General features: G+C 45.0%; 2 protein-coding genes across 7 annotated transcripts in view; both read left to right on the top strand.

The window, feature by feature from the left end:
- nacc2 (NACC family member 2) overlaps positions 1–6,311 on the top strand; it is a 32,782-nt gene extending 26,471 nt beyond the window's left edge. For 3 of the 4 annotated variants that reach the window (XM_079756027.1, XM_079756028.1, XM_079756029.1), the window contains one exon: positions 1,064–6,311. In XM_079756027.1, coding sequence (XP_079612153.1) covers positions 1,064–1,614 — 551 coding nt within the window. In that variant the 3' untranslated portion in view covers positions 1,615–6,311. The remainder of the gene's footprint in view (positions 1–1,063) is intronic. The other variant, XM_079756026.1, reaches the window with a different exon arrangement.
- A 1,437-nt stretch (positions 6,312–7,748) lies between these two features.
- The window catches only part of nup214 (nucleoporin 214), a 33,681-nt gene continuing 20,676 nt past the window's right edge, over positions 7,749–20,753 (top strand). For all 3 annotated transcript variants that reach the window (XM_079755842.1, XM_079755841.1, XM_079755843.1), the window contains exons 1-16: positions 7,749–7,910; positions 8,515–8,710; positions 9,227–9,381; positions 9,906–10,104; positions 10,349–10,419; positions 10,537–10,600; positions 10,781–10,884; positions 11,879–11,985; positions 12,932–12,992; positions 13,327–13,453; positions 15,587–15,745; positions 16,582–17,074; positions 18,520–18,644; positions 19,114–19,196; positions 19,735–19,818; positions 20,287–20,436. In XM_079755842.1, the coding sequence (XP_079611968.1) occupies positions 7,869–7,910; positions 8,515–8,710; positions 9,227–9,381; positions 9,906–10,104; positions 10,349–10,419; positions 10,537–10,600; positions 10,781–10,884; positions 11,879–11,985; positions 12,932–12,992; positions 13,327–13,453; positions 15,587–15,745; positions 16,582–17,074; positions 18,520–18,644; positions 19,114–19,196; positions 19,735–19,818; positions 20,287–20,436 (2,220 nt within the window). In that variant the 5' untranslated portion in view covers positions 7,749–7,868. The remainder of the gene's footprint in view (positions 7,911–8,514; positions 8,711–9,226; positions 9,382–9,905; positions 10,105–10,348; positions 10,420–10,536; positions 10,601–10,780; positions 10,885–11,878; positions 11,986–12,931; positions 12,993–13,326; positions 13,454–15,586; positions 15,746–16,581; positions 17,075–18,519; positions 18,645–19,113; positions 19,197–19,734; positions 19,819–20,286; positions 20,437–20,753) is intronic.

The raw sequence follows: 20,753 nt of genomic DNA, 5'->3' as shown, positions 1-20,753 counted from the left end.
TATTTTTGTATATGGGGGCGTTTGCATCTAAGGAATGCATTGAAGACCGGCCTGGTCGATTATCTTTTGCCAAATGGGGTATGGTTAATCTCATCAAGGGGGTAGAATGTCTTGAGGGCGTCTTGCTGTTTCATTAACAGAATCCGGGTCCAGGGGTTATTTCTGCCCACCAAGAGAGATTTGGGTATGAACATGGCATTCATGTTGGGGGGTTTTCTGTGTGTTGTATATCCTTAGACTGACAGATTGACAGAGCAACAACAATGGATATACGGACAAGTAGTTCAGGGCTGTAATATCTTTGCTTGGGATCCTAGTGGAAGTTATACAAAGACCATTTGCTGTCAATTTCAGTTTGGATTTGTACAGCCTTGAGGAAATCCACACGATAAACATAGAGACATAAAAACAGTTCAGTATTCGAGAGAAGCAATGAATTCATTTGTAATGGAAATATTGTGGGTTTTTTTCTTCACTGCTTGAATTCAACACGTCAAAGGTTTCACAACATTAAGTTTAAAACTGGAATCAAACTTCAAGACAACAACATTCCACTTGACATCCGGTAAAATCATATTTTCCTTAAAGCATAAAATACTTACTGTTTCCCTAAATAACCAGAAGGTAATCTTTTTAGCTTGAACAAAAGTTATTAGTTGCATACCAAACCAAAAAGGATTATGTTCAGGGAGTGCAAAACGAGGCCTTGTTTGTATTGAAAGGGTCTTTTGTGCTGGGAGGAGTCGAATTGTTATATCAAGCTTTTTAATTATCCAACTATTCAAATGATGAAGTTGTAACTGGAGTATGGAGCCAGAAACGTCTGTCTTGTGTTCTCTGTCTCTGTCGCTCTCTCTCCTTGACCCTGTCTCTATCTTGCTCTGTCTCTGTCTCTCTCTGTAATTCAAGTCAAAGGGTTTCATTTGCATAAGAGACGTACATTAGCACTGCAACAAAAATAAAACAAATAAGAAAATCTAAAGTACTTTAAACGTTAACTGCAAGATGTAAGTCATTGGGTGTGTTAACCTCTCTCTCTCCCCCTCTCTCCTCTCCCGCCCAGTGTACTGCCAGAACTTCAACCCCAACTTCAAGGAGAGCGAGATGAACGTGATCGCGGCCGATATGTGCACCAACGCCCGGCGCGTCCGCAAGCGCTGGCTGCCCAAGATCAAGTCCATGCTCCCCGACGGCATGGAGGTGTACCGGGCCGGCCTGGGGGCCATGGGGGCCGTGGTGGGCCTGGGCCTGGTGGGCCTGGGAGCACCGGCCCCGGCCGCCACCGCTGCCTCCGCCGGCCTCCCCTTCGAGGGCGACTACAAGGGCATGGAGCACAGGCTGTTCCCCGACCGCAAGGAGCCGCTCAGGACTCAGCCGCTGCTGGGCGAGGGCAGCCCCGCCGGGCCCGGGCCCATGGAGGCAGACGAAGGGGTGGAGAATGGAGGAGGAGGAGGAGGAGCGGGGGAGGAGCTAGAGGAGGAGGAGGAAGGGGAGGCGGGGCTGGAGGAGGGCATGGATCATCGTGTGTCACTGGCGCCAGGGGGGCAGGGGGACTCCCCCCCGGGACAGGAAAGGGAAGAGTTCGGGGAGGACCTTAGGTTGAACGGACAGTGAATATTGCCCAATAGGAGGCCTCCTTTTCTCTCCTCTTCTCTCCCTCTCCTCTTTTCTCTCCTCCTCTCTGCCCCCCCTCTCCTCTCCTCCCTTCTCCTCTCTGCCCCCTCTCCTCTCTTCCCTTCTCTTCTCCTCTCTGCTCCCTCCCCTCCCCTCCCTTCTCCTGTTCTCTCCCCTCCTCTTGTCTGCTCTCCTCTCCCCATCTCTGCTCTAGCGATATCTCCCTCCCTATCGCTCATCACGTTGCTTTATATGCCGCCCGCTGAGGGAACTTATCAGCACACAAACACACACACAAACACAGAAACACACACACACAGCGAAAATCGATGCTTGTAGATCTAACAATGCAGCACTTTGTTACTCATGCATGCACACACATACATGGGTCCTTAAGCACACACACACTTACACAAGCCAAATAGATACAGGCATGGCATTGACAAACTCTTTATAGTCACCCACACCTATTCATAGAGATGTCATTATTTGTCTAAAGGCAATGCCACAATATGAGTATTTATATGGATGCATCCGGTTCCCAGATGATGTATTTGTAAAACCACCTAAGCAACCTTGGCGGAATGGAAACGAATAGAACAAAGTGTTTTATTATATGTTTTATACCCATTATTCCTTTGGATTCAAAAGAAAGCCAGCGTTCAACAAGCGTCCTTCTTCGAATTCACAATTCATTGATTACTTAACGTCAGTGAGATATGTCATTTTGAGCATACTTTGACTGTTTAGTTCTCTTGGTTTAACTAGGATTGTTTGGCCTGCGATGCATAAAACGTGGTGCATATTTCAGTCAGTGGGCTTGGCGATAAGCAGTTACACGTTAGATAAAGGGTGTTCATTGAGACCACATGGATAGCCTGTCCAAACAATTACTAATTTTAAGTTCTTCTGGGGACATAGTTGACTACCAGGAAATCAAAGTGACTTTCCAGATGAACAGAGGATTCTAATGTGCACCCTAAAATAGCAGCATGTGATTTGTTGTATGATGTATGAAGAATGGTTGCTTAAGGATAAGGGGCCTGTAAATGCCCAATTCAAGCCAGAGAAGGGTAATCGCATGAAGGGGTCGTTTGTCCATGGCCAGTCGCCCATGACATGTTAGATCAGATTGTCAATGTGATGCCTGTGTCTACTAGGATAAGAACACACACATGTACACATGCCCACTTTCCCGACTGTCTCTCCATGTCTCTTTCTCATTCTGTCTTTCTTACCCTGTCTCTCACCGCCTCACTCCCTTTGTCGTCCTTCTTTCCCCGTCTCGCTGTGTCTTACCCTCTTGCTTGCTAGCTCTCTCACTTTCTCCCTATCGCTCTGCGTCTGTCTCTCACTTTCTCTCTGTCTCTATTTCCCTCTTTCTCTCTCTCTCTCTCTCTCTCTCTCTCTCTCTCTTGCGCTTCCTCGCTCTGTTACTCTCACTTTCTCTCTGTCTCTCAAGCTCTCCATCACACACACACACACCCACAAACACACAGCCTTGCAGTGCAACTGTCTAAGCACCATTTTCTTCCCCCTAATATACACACAGTATATACAAGCCCCGAGGGACGGTGTCATGAACACCTGAGCGACAACAGGCACTTACACAGAGCTTGCATGCGTACTGAGAATGAATTCAGCGTATTATAAAGTAAAAAAACAACAACAACAATGACGGCGATGACAACAACAATAACAACAGTGCAAGCAATGGTGCAAACAATGGTGCCACCAACAATGACCGTTTCCACATCCAGACCAGCTGCTGCCCTCAAGATAAGTTACGTTGAATTTGACAACAACAAAAAAACAAAACCGGGGACTTTCCCCGTGTCTTATGAAAGGTCTTGCCTCGGTCCCGAGCCGGGATTATCAGCATGTAGATTGACATTGGCACCGAACAATGGGGTAGGAGGGGGGAGAGGAGCTTGAGGGATGATGATGATGATGATGATGATGAGGACGCACACTACACTACGTTGTGGTGAACACTAGTGCAATACGGTACAGGATGCGCCCAAGCCAGAGATGAGCGTGGTTCACAGTGACGAAGACGATGACGATGCGGTTGATTCGAGAGACACTAAGACTTTGTAGTCCTGCTTTCATCTTCCTCCTCCTCCCCAACTTTTCTTTTCTTGTTTTTTGTAAATTATTGAATGAAACTAATTAGAGCGATTTCTGCTGGCTTGTTGCATTTGCACTTAAAAAGAAGAGTTGAAATATGGGAGACCTTTGTTTGTTTGTGGTAGTTTTTTTATGTGACCATACTAAAGAATCGACTGAAATTGCCCTCCCTTCGTCTCCCTTGTGAATTTTACAACTGGCAGATTGGTCACATTTGTAGTTTCTTTTAGAGGAATATGTTGAATAAGGACTTGGAAATGTGTTTTTTTTGTCACTTCTATTTTTTTGTTTTTTCACGCTTTGTGCCACAGAAAAGGATGTAATCTCGTCAGCCAATGCTTATTGGGTATAAGCAGAGATATTTAAACACTGTTGCAACGCCTCCTACGATCAATGGGCCTTAATCACCTGGCAGACATCTTGGCTCCTCCTTGGTCCTTAACGCTAACCAAGCTAGCGTTTAGAACCAGGTGGGGACTAGGTGAATAGGGTCCATAGTCAAAGCTTCAGACCATCAATTTGATTGTCCGCCAATATTAAGTGGTAACTCATTTAAGTCACCAGCATTTTTGAAAATCTAAGCGATCGTTGTTAAAATGTCGGAAATACACGTATTTGTTGTCTTTGAAGTTAAATGTCATACAGCTGAAGTTAAGTCAAATGGCTTTTTGCTGAAAACGTTGAATATTAACAAGACTTTGCTAATTGCTAGGCAAAAAAATGTGTGCCCACTGTAAATTTGAACTGTATGCTAACGCTTTTACGGCTCATCATTTAAAATGAATGGGCCAGCTATTCTGTTTTTATTTTGTAAATGTTCATGTCTTTGATGTGGGGAAGCTTTAAAATTGCCCTGCACAAGGTGGACAGGGTAAAATTGCACTAGGTATCAAAAAAGGTTTACAGTATTTTATTTTATTTTTAAAAATAATGTGATCTGCCATAGAAAACAAGGCTGGACGAGAATGTGGTAATTATGGATGAATGTAAACTGTAGCACTGTATTGGATGAGGGGTCAAGCCTTTTATTCAATAGGTAAACTACAAAACTTTAATTAAAATTCAGCGACACAGCAAAATGGGCTGTAAGGTTAACAATTTCACCGTGAGAGGATTAATGTTGATATAAACTAAGGATGTTTTCTTTCTTTTTTTTTAACAATGTTGGCTTTGAATAGGTCTTCCAAAAAGATGGAAAGTCATGTTACGATTTAAAAAAAAAAAAAATTAAGTCTAGGTTAATGCTCAACCCATTATCTCTAAATTCCAACAAATACTTTTTTAATCACTTACTTTGTTTTTTTTTACTTTCCCTCTGCTTTTTAGGCTGTGTTAAAGTGACAAGTCTGTACATATAAGATATAGCTTAAGAGAACGCTACAAACCATGATTTAGGGAAATATTAGATTAATTCAAAATCTCAAAACAAAAGACTATAACATAATTATAAATTCCAATTTCAACCTTTCAAATTACAGTAGAATTAATTTATTTCTTAATTGATATTAGGTAGTATTTGTTTCGAAAACATAAATTGGATAGGCCTGTAGTCTAATGCACTTTGAAATATACAAATATCAGGTTGCTGATTTATTTTCCGCAAATTACATAGCAATTTATATATGGATTTCATTGAAAAGTTAGATTTCCCTTAAAATGGTTAAACACACGAATGACAATCAATGGGTTTATCTTATCATAAATCATTTGAATATACCAAATCCTATAAATCATTTGGTGAAGCTACAATTTAATCTAGAAGGAATTTGACTTTACATGAAGATAGCAAATTAAATGTTAGTCATGGATTGATCGGAACATTCGATTTTTCTAACCAGAGTGTTATACATGGGAGTGTGGATTAGTGCCTTAAAATGCAAATGTTGACATGATTTGTGTTCAGACATTAACAAGATTATCTCCAGTTGTATTATCTCCAGTTAAATGTTAATTTACAGTTAGGAATTCCGAGGTTCTCTTGATTTTCTGTTCACCATAACAATGTTTCCAGCTTGAAAGTTTCGAGTATTATCCTCTGACTCAGCAAAAATTATATCCCAAAATAACTCATCAATTTGATGTCCTTGAAATTATGCACTCTTATAAACTTCAGAATTTTTGAAACAAAGTTTGTCAAGGTGAAATGTTCATCAACTAGCATGGAATGTGGATGGTGTGGGCCGACCAATGTTTAAACAGCGGTATGTCCAATTCTTTGTTTCCTTTTGTTGAAGATATATGCAGACATTTGTACCCGTTCAATCATGTCCATTGCCTTTTTCAGATACTGCGGCTTTGTATCGTCTTAAACGTGGTCTGATCCAGGCTGTTTTAAATAATTTCTTGTTTCATTCAACTTCACTCTCTTCCGCTTTGCTTTTTTGACCTGTGTGTTGTACAGTACAAATTGAACTGTTTGTAAAGAGGACAATTCTGAAAGAATGTCATAGCTAACCTTAAAGGATATAAATACAGTATGCAACTGTACAGCGTTTGTATTCACCTGTCTTACTGCATTTCCCTCGTTTGATGAAAACTAAAAGTTTCATGAAAAAAAAGGAGTCTGCATGCAATTTAGAAGAAGAACCTTTTTTCTCTTCTTTTTTTTTTACAAAAACAATTACACATCTGTGATCAGGGGAGGATACGGTATCTGAGTTCAGGTAATAAGTCTGATTAGGTTTTACATTATTAGCTCAACTTGCTACCAAAGCACACAACCTTTGCGCCTTGATGGGGTTGTAGCCTTGTGTTTTAGGCCTACACAGCTTTGTATTTTCACACATACAAGGGATTTGACTTTGACTTTGAATACTTGCAGCACTGTCCGTAGGCAAATATAAGCATTCTATAGAAAGCAAGTGTAAAACAAAGCAGAAATGAGTACAAATACATTAAATAGTAAAGTTAGAAAATTTGAAATATTCATCCAACAAAAGGAGCAGCATATAACAATGAACGAGTCATTACGTTTTAACCCTCAATCCTGAACCCATAAACCATAATACAGCTATAAATGCTTTTTTTAATAAAAATTGATTTCATGTTTGAAAATAACACGCCGGCATAAAATGTGGAAATTAAAATGCGTGCAACGACTCAACGTCAGGCAGAGACAAGGATGAACCTTTAAAGCCATCTGCTCAAAGCGCCGACAATCAGAGCAGCGACGTGCGCCTCAACGTGCACTGAGGGAGATCTGTCATGGATAGCTGAGCTCCTGCTAAACTGCCTTGTCATTATGTCCAGCTCGCTTCTGGTATTCACTCAATTAGCTACTAGCTATTTTTATTGAATTAGATTTCACTGGTGCAACAAGCGGTGGATTAGTTGGTGCTTCATGAATAAGAAGTGTCCCGACATTGGCATAAACCATGTTTGTATATATATACATGGGCCAGAGCTGACCCTCATATGACCCAGTCCACGTGTTAAAAAAATGGATTCCATGTGATCATGAAGTTTGTTGAAAGGGCTTTGGACCGAATGAAAATGATACATTTCCCGGTTGGAAACATGTTGAGAGACTGCTTTCTAATTATTATCTAAACCAATAAAATCCTAATGTCAACACATGTCCTGACTGAAACAACGGTATAAAACAGCCAAGTTACCGGGGTTCATGTTGCACAAGAATAGTCGTTCCAATATGTTCATAATCATTTTCAGTTGTTGATAGATGAGTAACTTTTTTTCATTGAAATGCAACACATAAAACAGCTGCTTTTTAATAAAAGTCCTTCAGCATGCCGCCTATCTCGCCGTCTTTTGCTGTTGCATTACGCGTACGTCTTCTCGAAAATGATACTTATAGGAATCTTTGTTTGAACAATATATAATAACAAACACTCATCAAATATTGATTGATTTCTTATAAGCAACGGGCGATTGCTGCGCTACATTGCGCATTTATTCCAATCCATGCACTCTATGATCTGAGTTCTCTCCGAGTATCCACTGCTCTGAGTTTGATTGTTCGCCCTGCGTCGAGTGACGTCCTATCATACCGCGCAGCGCGGCATGTTGTTTGGTTATCTCAACGCAGTTTACTAAAAACTGCGTTTTTCCTTATAAATTCTTTAAGCATAAACGAAACTGCGACTGAACTGTCTACACTTTTCACAATGAGCGACGATACCGATTCTCCTCCCGAGCGGGAAATGAAGGTAAGACAAACGGGTGTCGCTAAAAGTGAGTCGAAGCTAGCCTTAGCTGGTGTTGTGTTTGTTTTTGGACATTAAGTTGTCTCAATGTCTGCCAAACCATTTCCGTAGCAAGCGATCGCAGTACAACACTTCAGTTATACAAGACACGTCTTGACGTATCTTAAATCGATGACAAGCACAGCATTGGTCCCTCACTGACAGTCACCTCTTCATGGCGTCTGGTCTTCAGAGACTTAAACGACACCATTGGGATGCATGGATTCTCGGCCATTTGCATGCACTGGATGTCCAGTCTGTTGTTTACATGCATAAGGAATCGGAAACAGCCTAGATGGGTGGGGTTCAAATAGTGTTTATTATATTCAGGGACTATAAACACATGTTTCCTCATCTTTCACCATACTAGCTATTTCTTAAACGTGTGATCATCTGGTGATTTGGTAGTTTGAGCCATATACTACAGACATTAAATCATCCTATAAGAAAAAGATAATAATGACATTAAGTGGAGCAAATCCCTGTACTTGACATTCAGACTAATGGGTTATCTGAAGTAGTATTATAGAGGACAATGCATTTCTAACATTTCTTTCTTTCGTTTTAGGATTTCCAGTTTCGCCAGTTGAAAAAGATTCGAGTTTTTGACTCTCCTCCAGATTTGCCCAAAGACAGATCCAATCTGCTGGCCGTGTCAAACAAATTTGGATTGATATTTGTTGGACTGGGCAGGACAGTGAAAGTATATGTAACACAGGAAATCCTTTCTGTGGATAAAGTGGATGGAAATGCTGATGACAAAAGTAAGATTGACGTACACAAATAATCCCTCTGCTGTTAATTATAACACGCGTCCTTCATACTATTTATTAAAATACAATTTCATTGTTTAATAGACACTTTTACCAAACAGTGTGCATGGATTGTTTTTATTCTTTAGAAACATTGTAGTGGTACAGTTTGGGTATCTTGCCTAAGGATAGCTGGCGGGATAGACTGCATACATTGGGGTTTGAACCGCAGAATCTTTGGGTCGGGAGTCAAACAACCTAAACCCCTTAGATACCATCCAGCCCCTCACCAATCCTTCACCTCCTCCTCCTCCATTCTTATAACCATCTCTCCTCCTCCTCCTCCTCCATCTCCATTCTTATAACCATCTCTCCTCCTCCATTCTTATAACCATCTCTCCTCCTCCTCCTCCTCCTCCTCCTCCTCCTCCTCCTCCTCCTCCTCCATTCTTATAACCATCTCTCCTCCTCCTCCTCCTCCATTCTTATAACCATCTCTCCTCCTCCTCCTCCTCCATGTCTATTCAGTTGACGTCACCCCAGCCTTGGTGGATGTGTGCTTGGAACATCCTCTTCATAACGTGGCCCTCAGCAGTGATGAGCTCACCCTGTCTCTCTGTGGACTGTCTGCCGAGGCGGCACTGTCCATCACCTTCTATGACGTCCGCACCTTAATGAAACAGGTGATGGTTCATGTATCATTTTTTTATTTTCTTTATTTTTTAAACGGTTTTCTATTTGGATATCTTTTTTTGAACGGGTGAAACATCTCCATCTTGACAAACTCCGAGATGTCAGTCAGGTTTTGGCAAGGCTATGTCATAGCATCAAACAGAAAATGTCAACAACAACAACAAGGACAATTTTATATCGCTATATGTTTTTCCGTATTTTGTGTGTGCCTTTTATATTTTACTTCAAGGACACGGGATTCAATATTTCTTTATTTTTATTTTTTGTATTCAAGGTTTGCTTTGAAAAAGAATATTAATTCGATCCAAGCAATGTAACTAGATTCACAATCACTTAAGCAACCATCCAGACAAAGTTTTCAAATCCATATTTATCAATAAATATGATTTAAAATAATTAAATCTCAGGTTAACACGCCATACGAGTATATGTAATGCATCCAAGTGTAATGATTGATATCCATGCTTTAATTTCGTCCCCATTTACCATTTTGTCCTTTATTTTTCCGCTGCAGGGGAGACAACAGAAGCTGCCCTTTGCGTCTCTGCAGCCTGCGGTGACCCCGGGCACCTTGGTGCAGGACCTGAAGTGGAACCCAGCCCTGGGGTCCATGGTGGCAGTCTGTCTGTCCGACGGCAGCATGATGGTCCTGGACGTGACCGACCGTGTGACCGTGCAGGCCCAGCTATCGGCTGACAACGGCATCACATGCAGTAAGTTATAGGCTTTCATTGAAGGCGCTGTCAGTAAGGTTCAAGAGCTATACTTTGAGCGTGATCGGTTAGAAATGCTTTTGCCGTCTGTCAGCTGTGGGTGAGTGAAATGCTTTGTGAGTATATCTGCTCCAGTTGACTGCGAGCATAGCTCCTGAATAAAGAAAATTTGTAATGGAATTATTCACATTAGTGTTCAAACTGTAACATTGTATTTTGTATTTCCTCAACTTTTTCACTTCAGTCTGCTGGAGTCCCAAAGGGAAACAGGTTGCAGTTGGGAAAATGAACGCTACTGTCAGTCAGTACACCCCAGTAAGTTAATTTCCTAATGTGTGAGTAGGCACTTGCCACCTTCAAATGTCACGCCTAACCCTATAAAAAAAAAACACTTGACTCACTATATATGTATATTCTATATTTATTAAACAGGCGCTCCAAGAAAAGAAAGTAGTCCCATGTCCAAACTTCTACTCCTCCGACAACCCTGTGAAAGGTAGGAACCGCAACCGCACCAATGGACAAATTATTTGTATACCTTGTATCCTGATTTTTAACCATAGTATAATAACTATTTATTTATGTTTAATTTTTAACTAACGTTTTTTTATAACCAAAAACCAAATATGGATATGTCTTTTGGTGGGAACTTGTTTTGCTTGTTATTTCCCCCCAGTTCTGGACGTGCTGTGGCTGAGGACGTTTGTGTTTGCTGTGGTTTATGCCGCTGCTGATGGCTCCGTCGAGACTCCTCCAGACCTGGTGGTCATCACCCTGCCAGTGAGTACACACACCCCTGCAGCCTGGCTAAACCAGCAGCTAGTCTACACCAGCTGCAAGGCTTCTCCAGCAGCTAGGCTGCACTACTATCAGGCTACACCAGTAGTTAGGCTACACTACTACCAGGCTACACCAGTAGCTAGGCTACACTACTACCAGGCTACACCAGTAGCTAGGCTACCCTACTACCAGGCTACACCAGCAGCTAGGCTACACTACTATCAGGCTACACCAGTAGCTAGGCTACACTACTACCAGGCTACACCAGTAGTTGGGCTACACTACTACCAGGCTACACCAGTAGCTAGGCTACACTACTACCAGGCTACACCAGTAGCTAGGCTACACTACTACCAGGCTACACCAGCAGCTAGGCTACACTACTACCAGGCTACACCAGCAGCTAGGCTATACTACTAGCATGTTACCCCAGGAGCTAGGCTACACTACTAGCATGTTACACCAGCAGCTAGGCTACCCTAGCAGTCAGGGTACACTACCGGCTAGGCTACACCACTGCAAGGCTACACCAGCAGAAGGGCGACGGTAGCATCTAGGCTACACTACTACCAGGCTACACCAGTAGCTAGGCTACACTACTACCAGGCTACACCAGTAGCTAGGCCACACTACTACCAGGCTACACCAGCAGCTAGGCTACACTACTACCAGGCTACACCAGCAGCTAGGCTACACTACTACCAGGCTACACCAGCAGCTAGGCTACACTACTACCAGGTCACACCAGCAGCTAGGTTACCCTACTGCAAGGTTACAACACAACCAAGTAGCACCAGCCTTTTCAGAAAAAAACATCACTTGTAAATATAAGCGATTACTTGTCTGTGGCTAAATACTGTAGCATATAAATGCATGATATGTCTTCACTGCATCATTTACATCTCACATAATTACCTAACAAAAGGAAGGATGGCTTTGGTGAGAGAAAGTTATTATTAATGAACTCACACCTCCATCTATGTGTTTGTTGCAGAAAAAGGATGAGAAGATAGAGACCAGGTATCTGAACTTCAACGACCCCGTGTACGGCACCTGCATCGATCGACAGCACCACTACTTCCTGAGCCAGATCGAAGACTGGTAGGCAACACACCGACACCAGAGGCTTGACCGTGCGTTCAAACCAAAAAGCGTGGCGTGAATGCATACAAAGGCAATGCAAACTCTTATTCAAGTCTCTAGCTTGAATGCCGTGTGTATTTCCCTTGATACGGACGACAGGGGGGCGGCAGTTGCTCAGGAGGTAGAGCGGGTTGGCTGGTAACGGCAAGGTTGCCAGTTCGATCCCTGCTGTGTCGAGGTGTCCCTGAGCAAGACAACTCACCCTAACTGCTCCCGACGAGCTGGCTGTCGCCTTGCATGGTTGACTCCGCCGTCGGTGTCTGAATGTGTGCATGTCAGGCAATATGGTAAAGCGCTTTGGGTGAAAGTGGGTATATAAGTGCAGTCCGTTGTCCATTTACCATTTGCTGAATCACTCACGCTGAACCGAAAAGTTTGCGGTTCAGGCGAGCAACCTCTCCCGAGCAACAAGAGTAGAATATTTGCTTCGCTTTTGGTGCAAACGCAACTTGAGTCCCTCCACAGAGGCGATCCACACTGCACTGTTCATTATCAGATCGGTTTGTCCTTTTAATAAAAGTGAATGTCAGTGAATTCAGATATGTGTGCTTAAGGGGCATAAGGTGTTGGGACATCTTGCTCAAGGACTGACCAGGTAACCTTTCCCAGCCTAAACTTCATAGGCTGGGGAACAATGGGGAATCAAACCCAGTCACCTTTGGTCGGCAGTGGAACACCGTAGCCACTTTGCTGGCTAAGGTGCTGACTTGCAGTTCATTTTTAGATCCATGTAATTTAGGAGCAGGCAGGAATTGGGCCTCCTCCTCTGGGACACGGGGCGATTCACTGCAGAAATGCCGGATTGATCGCAGTCCCTGTTGGCTGAGAGTCAAACCCCCCTGGCAACTCCGCCACAACACCCTGCCCACTCTCTTTGGTCCAATGTTTTTATTATTTCATCCAGGGACGTCGTCTTTGCCACATCGGCAGCTTCCATTGAAGTCAGCGTCATCGCGAAGGATAAGGTAAGTCGTCAAGGGGATCCTCCATATTCTGCACCCAAATCAATAATCACCACCACTATGGTGCGTTGCCTCATTAGCAGCCTCTAGTGGCTTGAGTTGTAGCTACACTTATAGCAATATGTAACCTGCAGACAACAAGATGTTACCACATGTTCTGGGGAGAGGGGGTTAGGCCGAAGACAACGATTTCTACAGAAAATGTCCCTGTTTTCGACCGTTAGATGGGCGTGTCTTTTATCATTGAAGAACTCTCAACTCCAGATATTTAAGTTAGGCTCTGCAGTCGAAAAGTACCATCTAACTATCTAATAGAGCCTATTTGGTCTCCATTCAGAACCAGTGGGAGCTGTGGATCCTGGAGGACGCCAGCCGGGCCGAGTTGCCCGTCTCCCAGCACAGTGACGACACCCTGCCCATGGGCCTGGTGGTGGACTACACCAGCCAGCAGGAGATATACATAAGTACGTCCCCCCCCCCCCCTCCACGAAACACTCCCACAGGCCGTGGGAAACGGCCAGTCTGCCCAACATATTGGGCCTGCCGTCGCCCCATGTGCCTCTGGGTGGATGGGGGCACAAGCATTTAGTTGAGTTGAAAGAGCAAAATAAAATGCACCTTATTTGCATCTTCCATTGTGCACATTCCAGTGCTTTCAGTTGTTCAAAATATGAAAGAGAAAAACTGAATTCCTGTGCTTGCAATATGGTGCAGAACTTTTATTGAGTGACACTTAATTAGTTCATCACAATAACCCTTTACAGTTTCAGAACAAATATTAAAAAAGGAATGTCTGAGGAACAAACAAACACGGTTAACTGCCAGACTCACTGAACAATTCTAAAGAAAATCGACCGTGTGTGTGTGTGTTGGGCACTGTCTGACAATTCTATTGTGCAACCTTGAAAATTGCCAGAACTTTGACAGACCTCGGTGTGGGCGTGCTGCTAATTTCTTGTCTCCGACTTACACACACACACAGATGTGGTTGCTAGGCTGCGTTCACTCTATAGCCCGTCTCCTTTGAGGCTGATGTAAGCAGGCTAGACACGGCGCTGCTAAAGGTGCCGATGTTTCTAAAGGTAAAATAACAACACCCAAATTTAAACTCTGCCTGCAAGGTATTGGTCGCCGTCCGTTTGCCCCGCCCCCCCCCCCAATCGAAGTGGTCTGACAAATGCACCATGCATACACGTCATGCATGTCGCTTCATATTTGAAGACGATTGATTCTTCGCTGTTTCGCTTTGTTTAGAGCTCCGTACCTCCTCTCCTCCCATCTACATTCCTTTAGCCTTACCCCTCCCCACCACCACCAGCCCCCCGAAACATCCCCTACACACAGAGGCGATGTAGACGATTCCCTGTGACTTTGTCTGCATTGCTTCCGCTGCAGTGCTCCGTTCGACGCGCTGTGCGAAGAATAGTGATAAGCGCCCCCTCCCTCTCCTTTTTTCTTCTTCTTCCTTTTCATCGGCCTCCGACTGGCGGCAGACAGCCACACGTACGGCCTGTACGGCCTCTGTGTCTAGTCTGGTCTAGTCTGGTCTTATCTGCCTTCCCCACCCTCCAGGCCCACCCCCACCCCCCCTTACAGACCGTTCGACTTAAGTACCCGCAATTTGAGCAACACTTTGACGTGATTGTTGCCTGATCAAATCTCTATCGAGAAAGGCAGCCGGGGCTGGTTGGAGGGAGTGAAACGAGATAGTTGTTGTTTACGCAGCAAAAAAGAGAGCTCATTAAAATGGCCCAGACACGCCGAAGGAGCACAACAAAAGCCCAGACGTTCACGCAGTGGAATCCTGATGAGGGTTAAAGCTAACTCTCTGTATCTCTCTCGCCCGTCTCCGGCTCCTGTTGTTTTCGCTCATTCCCTCACTCCCTGTTTTTTTTTCTTTTTCACTTTTATACTCTCGCACTCGCCAATCTTCTTTTTTTTTTTCTTCTTTCTTTTCTCTCTCGCCATTCAATCATCACTGTTGTCTGAAACACAATACTTACATACTTGGGGGGTGTTTTTGTTATATATATTTTTTTATATTGGAGTGTGTGTTGTACAGCTTATAGTTCCACACACACACACACACACACACACACACACACACACACACACACACACACACACACACACACACACACACACAGTGCAAAGAAACCCAATGCTCTGAGGGAGGCAGACAGGATCTGTTCAAATGTCCCAGACATCTGGGGCATGCCTAAGAATCCGACATCAGAACTGTTCTTCTCAAAACGCACTGAACAATGTCACAAAGGCACGTAGTCGTACGTACATGATGTAAATCACGCCTGAACTGTTCCTAATGCAATTCAGTGAAGGAGGGCTACACTGGCCGGGCCGTTCGTGATTAAGCGCTGCATGTGTGCGTGTTGTCTCATCTCTTGATGCCAGCGCAATGCGCCTCCGGGCGTCTTGTCCTCTCCCTCTGATCTTTATTTGCATCTTCCATTAGATGCAGATTTGTTTGTTTGTACCGGCTCCAACCACTCCCTTCTAAATGTTTTCTCCCGCTCCGTGTGTGTGTGTGTGCGTGTGTGTGTGTGTGTGTGTGTGTCTTCTTTTACTTCTTCTTCCAGCGGATGAAAAGAAGCTGCCCCCGGCTCCCATCATGCTGCTGCTCTCCACCGACGGCGTCCTCTGCCCCTTCTCCCTGCTTAACCTCAACCCAGGCGCCAAGCAGATGGTGGCCGCCCCCACCGCCCTGCCTCTGGAGGGCGAGAGGCCCCCACTAGCAGGTACACCACAACCATGACACGGTCACCCTCCTTTTGTTAAGCAGGGCTTGACCTTGACCCCCCCCCCCCCCCGGCCCAGTGGTACTAGAGAAGTATTCCCCCTAAACAGACTTTGATAAAAGTCTGAATGCAGATGATCTCAGATCTGTGTGAGCAGAGTTTTCACTTTCTCTCGCTTTGTATTTGTTTTCCACCAATCGTGTCGCTGTAAGCGCCTAATTGGCTAACAGCGGACACGACCTCGGGCAGCGCTCGCAAAACATTGGTGGGGAGACAAGCTAACTCATCCTGTCTGCTGTTCTTGGAGAAGTGTCTGTAAATAAACACAGTCTAGACCACTTTAGAAATACACTTATTAAGTTCCCCTTCTGAAGGCCTCATCCACTCGGGCAAATTAGTTTTCTTTGGTAGGATGTCTCCTTAAGGATGCAGGAAACGAGGCGTAGCTCCGCCTCTTTGTGTTTCTGGTTTCGGGGCAAGGCGCTGTGCCGTCCCCCCGCAGAAGCTCTGCTTTAACGTAGTAGGACTGCTGCATTCCAGATTAAACACTGCTTAATGACGTTGACGATGTCCCTGTGGGTGTGAGTGTACCCCATAGGCTAGGCAGAGGCCATAATGAGTTATCTATCGTCCAGCCGACAAAAAACAATATCAACTTGTTGTAATTAATAGTATATAAAAAAAAATATTCAACCTAACTTGAAAACCAATCTTGCAGATGTGTGTGCCTAGATGTGATCAATTTTTTGCTTTTTTATTTTATGTTATTTTCTGCACCAAATCATAATTCTATAATTCTTACAGATATGAATGTGTTATTTCATTTGTGTTCCCAGGTTTTGCACCCGCCCCAGCTGTGAAAGCCCCCGCCCCCTTCTCCTCTGCCCCGGCCGGGTTCCCACCCCCGACCTGCTCCGCCCCGGGGGGCTTCCCCGCGGCCCTGCGCCCCATCACCTCCTCCGCTCCGGCTCCCTTCGCCGTCCCGCCCGCCGCCCCGTCCGGCTTCTCCTTCAGCCTGCCGCCCTCCGTGACCCCCGCCCCGCCCGCCTTCTCCCTGGGCAGCTCGGCCGCCTTCGGCTCCGCCCCCTCCTCCTCCGGCCCCGCCTCCCTGGCCTTCTCCTTCGCCTCCAAGCCCCCCTCCAGCCACCCGGCGGCGCCCTCGGCGTTCGCCTTCAGCACCCCCTCCGCCAAGGCGGCCGCCCCCCCCGGAGAGGCCTCCCCCGTGGGGCTGGCGCTGTCCGCCCAGCGGCTCACCGCCGCCTCCCCCCTCACCGTCTTCAACCCCCCGGAGGTGGCCACGCCCGTGGTGAAGCTCAACCTCAACGACAGGTGAGGGGGGCGGAGCCGGGGCTGGGGGGCGGAGCCGGGGCTGGGGGGCGGGGCCGGGGTTTGTGATGTGTTGGGTTTGTGAGTTTGGCCGTTCGAGTCTCAAGGGAGGCTTAGTGAGTGTTAGGAGTAGGTAAGGTGGGTGGTTAATGTGTTCCCAGCTGAACGGGACTGGGATCAATCCCCCCCCCCCCCCCCCCCGATGTCCACCGGCCAGCTGGGGTCAACCCTTAGGCGTCCTGGAGGTACTAGGTCAGATCCTCCCGTGTCCCCAGCCGACCTGTAGGTGTCTTTGGGCACGGTGCCTCAGCCACTACCTCTCCCTTAAAGCATTGGTCCATTGTTGTCGTTGAAAACTGCAACTGATGTGAAGTTGTCCTAAAAAAGGCATGTGATTCATTTTGGTACGATACAGCTAATACTAAAAAGTGATGCAACTAATTAACAAAAACATTGAGCGCAGACCCAAAGCAAGCACCCCAGATATTCAAAAGATCGCCTCATGATGATTTTGTTAAGACACAGATTCAGGATATACAACTTTTATGGATCTTTCTAGCACACTCTAGAGGCCTTTTTTGTCCCTACAATAAGTATTTTCTTTTTATACAGTTTCATGTACCGGTATTTGATTTCTTTGGATTTCTGCCTTAAGTCACCCAAACGATGAATAGCCAATATAAGAAGAGCGATAAAGCCAAGGCACAAACTACTTTCCTTTTTTTAAGCAAGAGTATAACCCATTCAGACATTCAGCAAGTCAAACACTTAAGTAGGACTATTTGAAGGCTGATGAATGGATCATCGTCGGGGAAGGAGCTGGACTGAAACCCACAGGGCTTCTTTTTACCCATTATGTTCACTCCTAAAACTGTAACGGTTCAATACCCACACAGCCATTGTAAGCTGACATTGGTTCCCACATTATGCCTGCATAGAAAACACACACAGCCAGCCCTCACTTGATTCGCTTCTCTTTATCCCGGCGCGAGTGGTCTCTGGCCATTGTGTGCTGCCAGACAGCACGAGGCCGGCCGAACACACATCCATGGAGACACGCGAGGAACATCATGGTGCACCATGGGGACAGTTAGTGGAAACCCAACTAAAAGCACACTGGTTTTTTAAACATTGGATTGCAAGCCTTTTCTCGTTTTTAAGATTTAATTTATTGATTTGTTTATGCAATTGTCCGGCAGCACAAGTACCACAGTTAAGACGACTCTCATCATACAGTTCATCGAAATAATGTATCCTATAAAACCACAGACACAAGTCCTTCCTCATCCCAAGTATAGGAAAACCGACAGCTTAACGATAATTAATCGACTGGGTCCCAGGATTCAGGACTGCTTGTACCCTCTCCTCCTCTCTTGTCGGGCCTGCGGAGCCTCCTGTATGAGGGTCCTGGCTGGTACTCAGCTCTCCCTGCCTGTAACCCCCTCTAGGTTCTCAGCGGTGGAGACCCCGGCGCCGTCCTCCCAGGCCTTCTCCTTCACTCCCCCCTTGGGGAAGCCAGCGGCGGCTGAGCCTGCCGCTCCGCCATCAGCCAACAAGGGCCCCGTTATGCCAGGTACAATGCACACACACACACACACACACACACACACACACACACACACACACACACACACACACACACACACACACACACACACACACACACACACACACACACACACACACACACACACACACACACACACACACACAGAAAAATGTCAGAGATCGTTATAAATTCAGTGTTCTCTGTAAACCAATGTACCATCAGAATCAGTTTGGTGTATATTGCGAGTGTAAGGAAAATGGTTTCATCCTCTTAGTGTATTTCTAAGATGAGCCACAAAGAATTGGATGATTGAGTTATGGGACAGTCGCATTGAAATAACATGTTGTGAAATAACACAATCTGATTGTCATCGTCTTTCTTTCTGCGTGTCATAACTGCTTCCACAATTTTACTTGTCACGTGGCAGCATTCTGTACATCCAGTTGTGCTGTGTTTATGATGCTGACCTTACGTGATGCTGTCTTGCTGCTAGCTCTGGTGCGACCGGTCCAGACCAACGCCCCGCCTGCAGCGGTGCAGAAGCCCAGTCCAGCGGTCCAGACCATCACTCCTCAGGTACCTTGTGTTCCTCTGGACTGCTACAGGGATTCCCACCCGCAGAGCCAGGGTTGAGGTTACCATGGAAATGCCTTGATTGTCATCAATGGAAACGTGTTTTATTTTACCAGCGATACAGGGTCACTGTTACCTTCTTGAGAAACATATCGTCGTAACCAATAGTTTCTGTGGTCATCTATAGGGAAATAGTATATATTATCTATAGACGCATGGATTATGAAGTGATAAATAGAAACATGATTTTCTTTTGCCATTTAGTAGCATCAGGATTATTTTGACACTGCAATATATTTGCACATTATAGTTGTTGCTACACTTTTGTAGTCCACTATTTTTTGAGTTAGTCAATTAGTTATTTGCAGTTTAACATAGTTTTAAGTATCAGTTTGTCAACATTGGCACCATTTACATTTCCATAGTTACTAACTTGTTGTGACGTAGTTCTAAATTCAAAGTTGTTTTTAAACTGTTTGCATTTGAAAATGGTGGATTAGTGAATGAGCTGTAATAAATCAATGTTAATGTCATCTTGTAGGCGTCTCTTGGTGTGAAGTCCCTAGAGAAGCAGTTACAGCAGAAGAGGGGAACTGACCCCATCATGACCGGCATACTGGATGAGGTAAGGACTGGTGCACAGAGAAATAGATTAGTGAGATTCATTAGTGTTCGGTATCTGTGAGCATAACGTGATTATCGATATACGAAGATTTCATTACTTTAGGAATGTGCTTTAGTTTCTCCAAGAAAGATGGTATAATATGTTTAAATGTAATTGTTATCGTTTAAATCCTACTCCCAGCAAAGCAGGTGGTACTATATACTCAATTAGTCACTGGGTCTTACTAGACAGAAAATATGGATTTACAAACTAGAATCCTAGTAATTAAATTAAAGTGGCAGTCTATTTCACTAGTGCAGGTCTCTCAATCACTTTTTCTGGTCCCAATTTCTCAAATGTTTTTTGGGAATGGTTATTTATTTTTTACTGTTAAATCGTCCCTCAATTAGCTTTTTCCTTCACCTTTTTTTCGTATAGTTCCCTGGGTGAAATGGGTGTTGTTGACCTAACGGTTTGGTTTTGTGTCAGATCGCCCACTTCCAGAAGGAGCTTGACGACCTGAAGGCCCGTAGCATGAAGGCAGACTTCAAAGTCGGCACCGGGGCCCAGATGAAGGAACTGAGGAAGGAGACAGAGGACCTCCACGTCTTCACCCTGGAGATCAAGGAAACCACGGAGGTAGCGCGCCAGCACACTCACCCAGAGGCGCTTGGTAGACCTCGCCAATAGCTTGTATCGACAGCATCGTGGGTCATGAATGTACTTCAGACTATGCTATATGGCAAGTTGAATGCACCTGTGCCTCCATCGTCACACAACTCTGATGATAGGGGTCAATCAAGTTTAGTTAGTTCATGCACTTGACCACTGCAACTAGGCATGCACAGTGTATTCATGCTGTGTTTGCTGTTTCTTTAGCTCCTAGCGCTTAGCGAGCACTTTTATGATCACCTCACCTGTCAGATGGACAGGGACACTGGTTGTCAGAGCAGAAA

Source organism: Pollachius pollachius (genome assembly GCF_949987615.1).
Source record: "Pollachius pollachius genome assembly, chromosome: 18".
In the NCBI taxonomy this organism is placed as follows: Eukaryota; Metazoa; Chordata; class Actinopteri; order Gadiformes; family Gadidae; genus Pollachius; species Pollachius pollachius.
The sequence above is the reverse complement of the archived record's forward strand: the minus strand, read 5'-3'. Positions and strand labels throughout refer to the sequence as shown.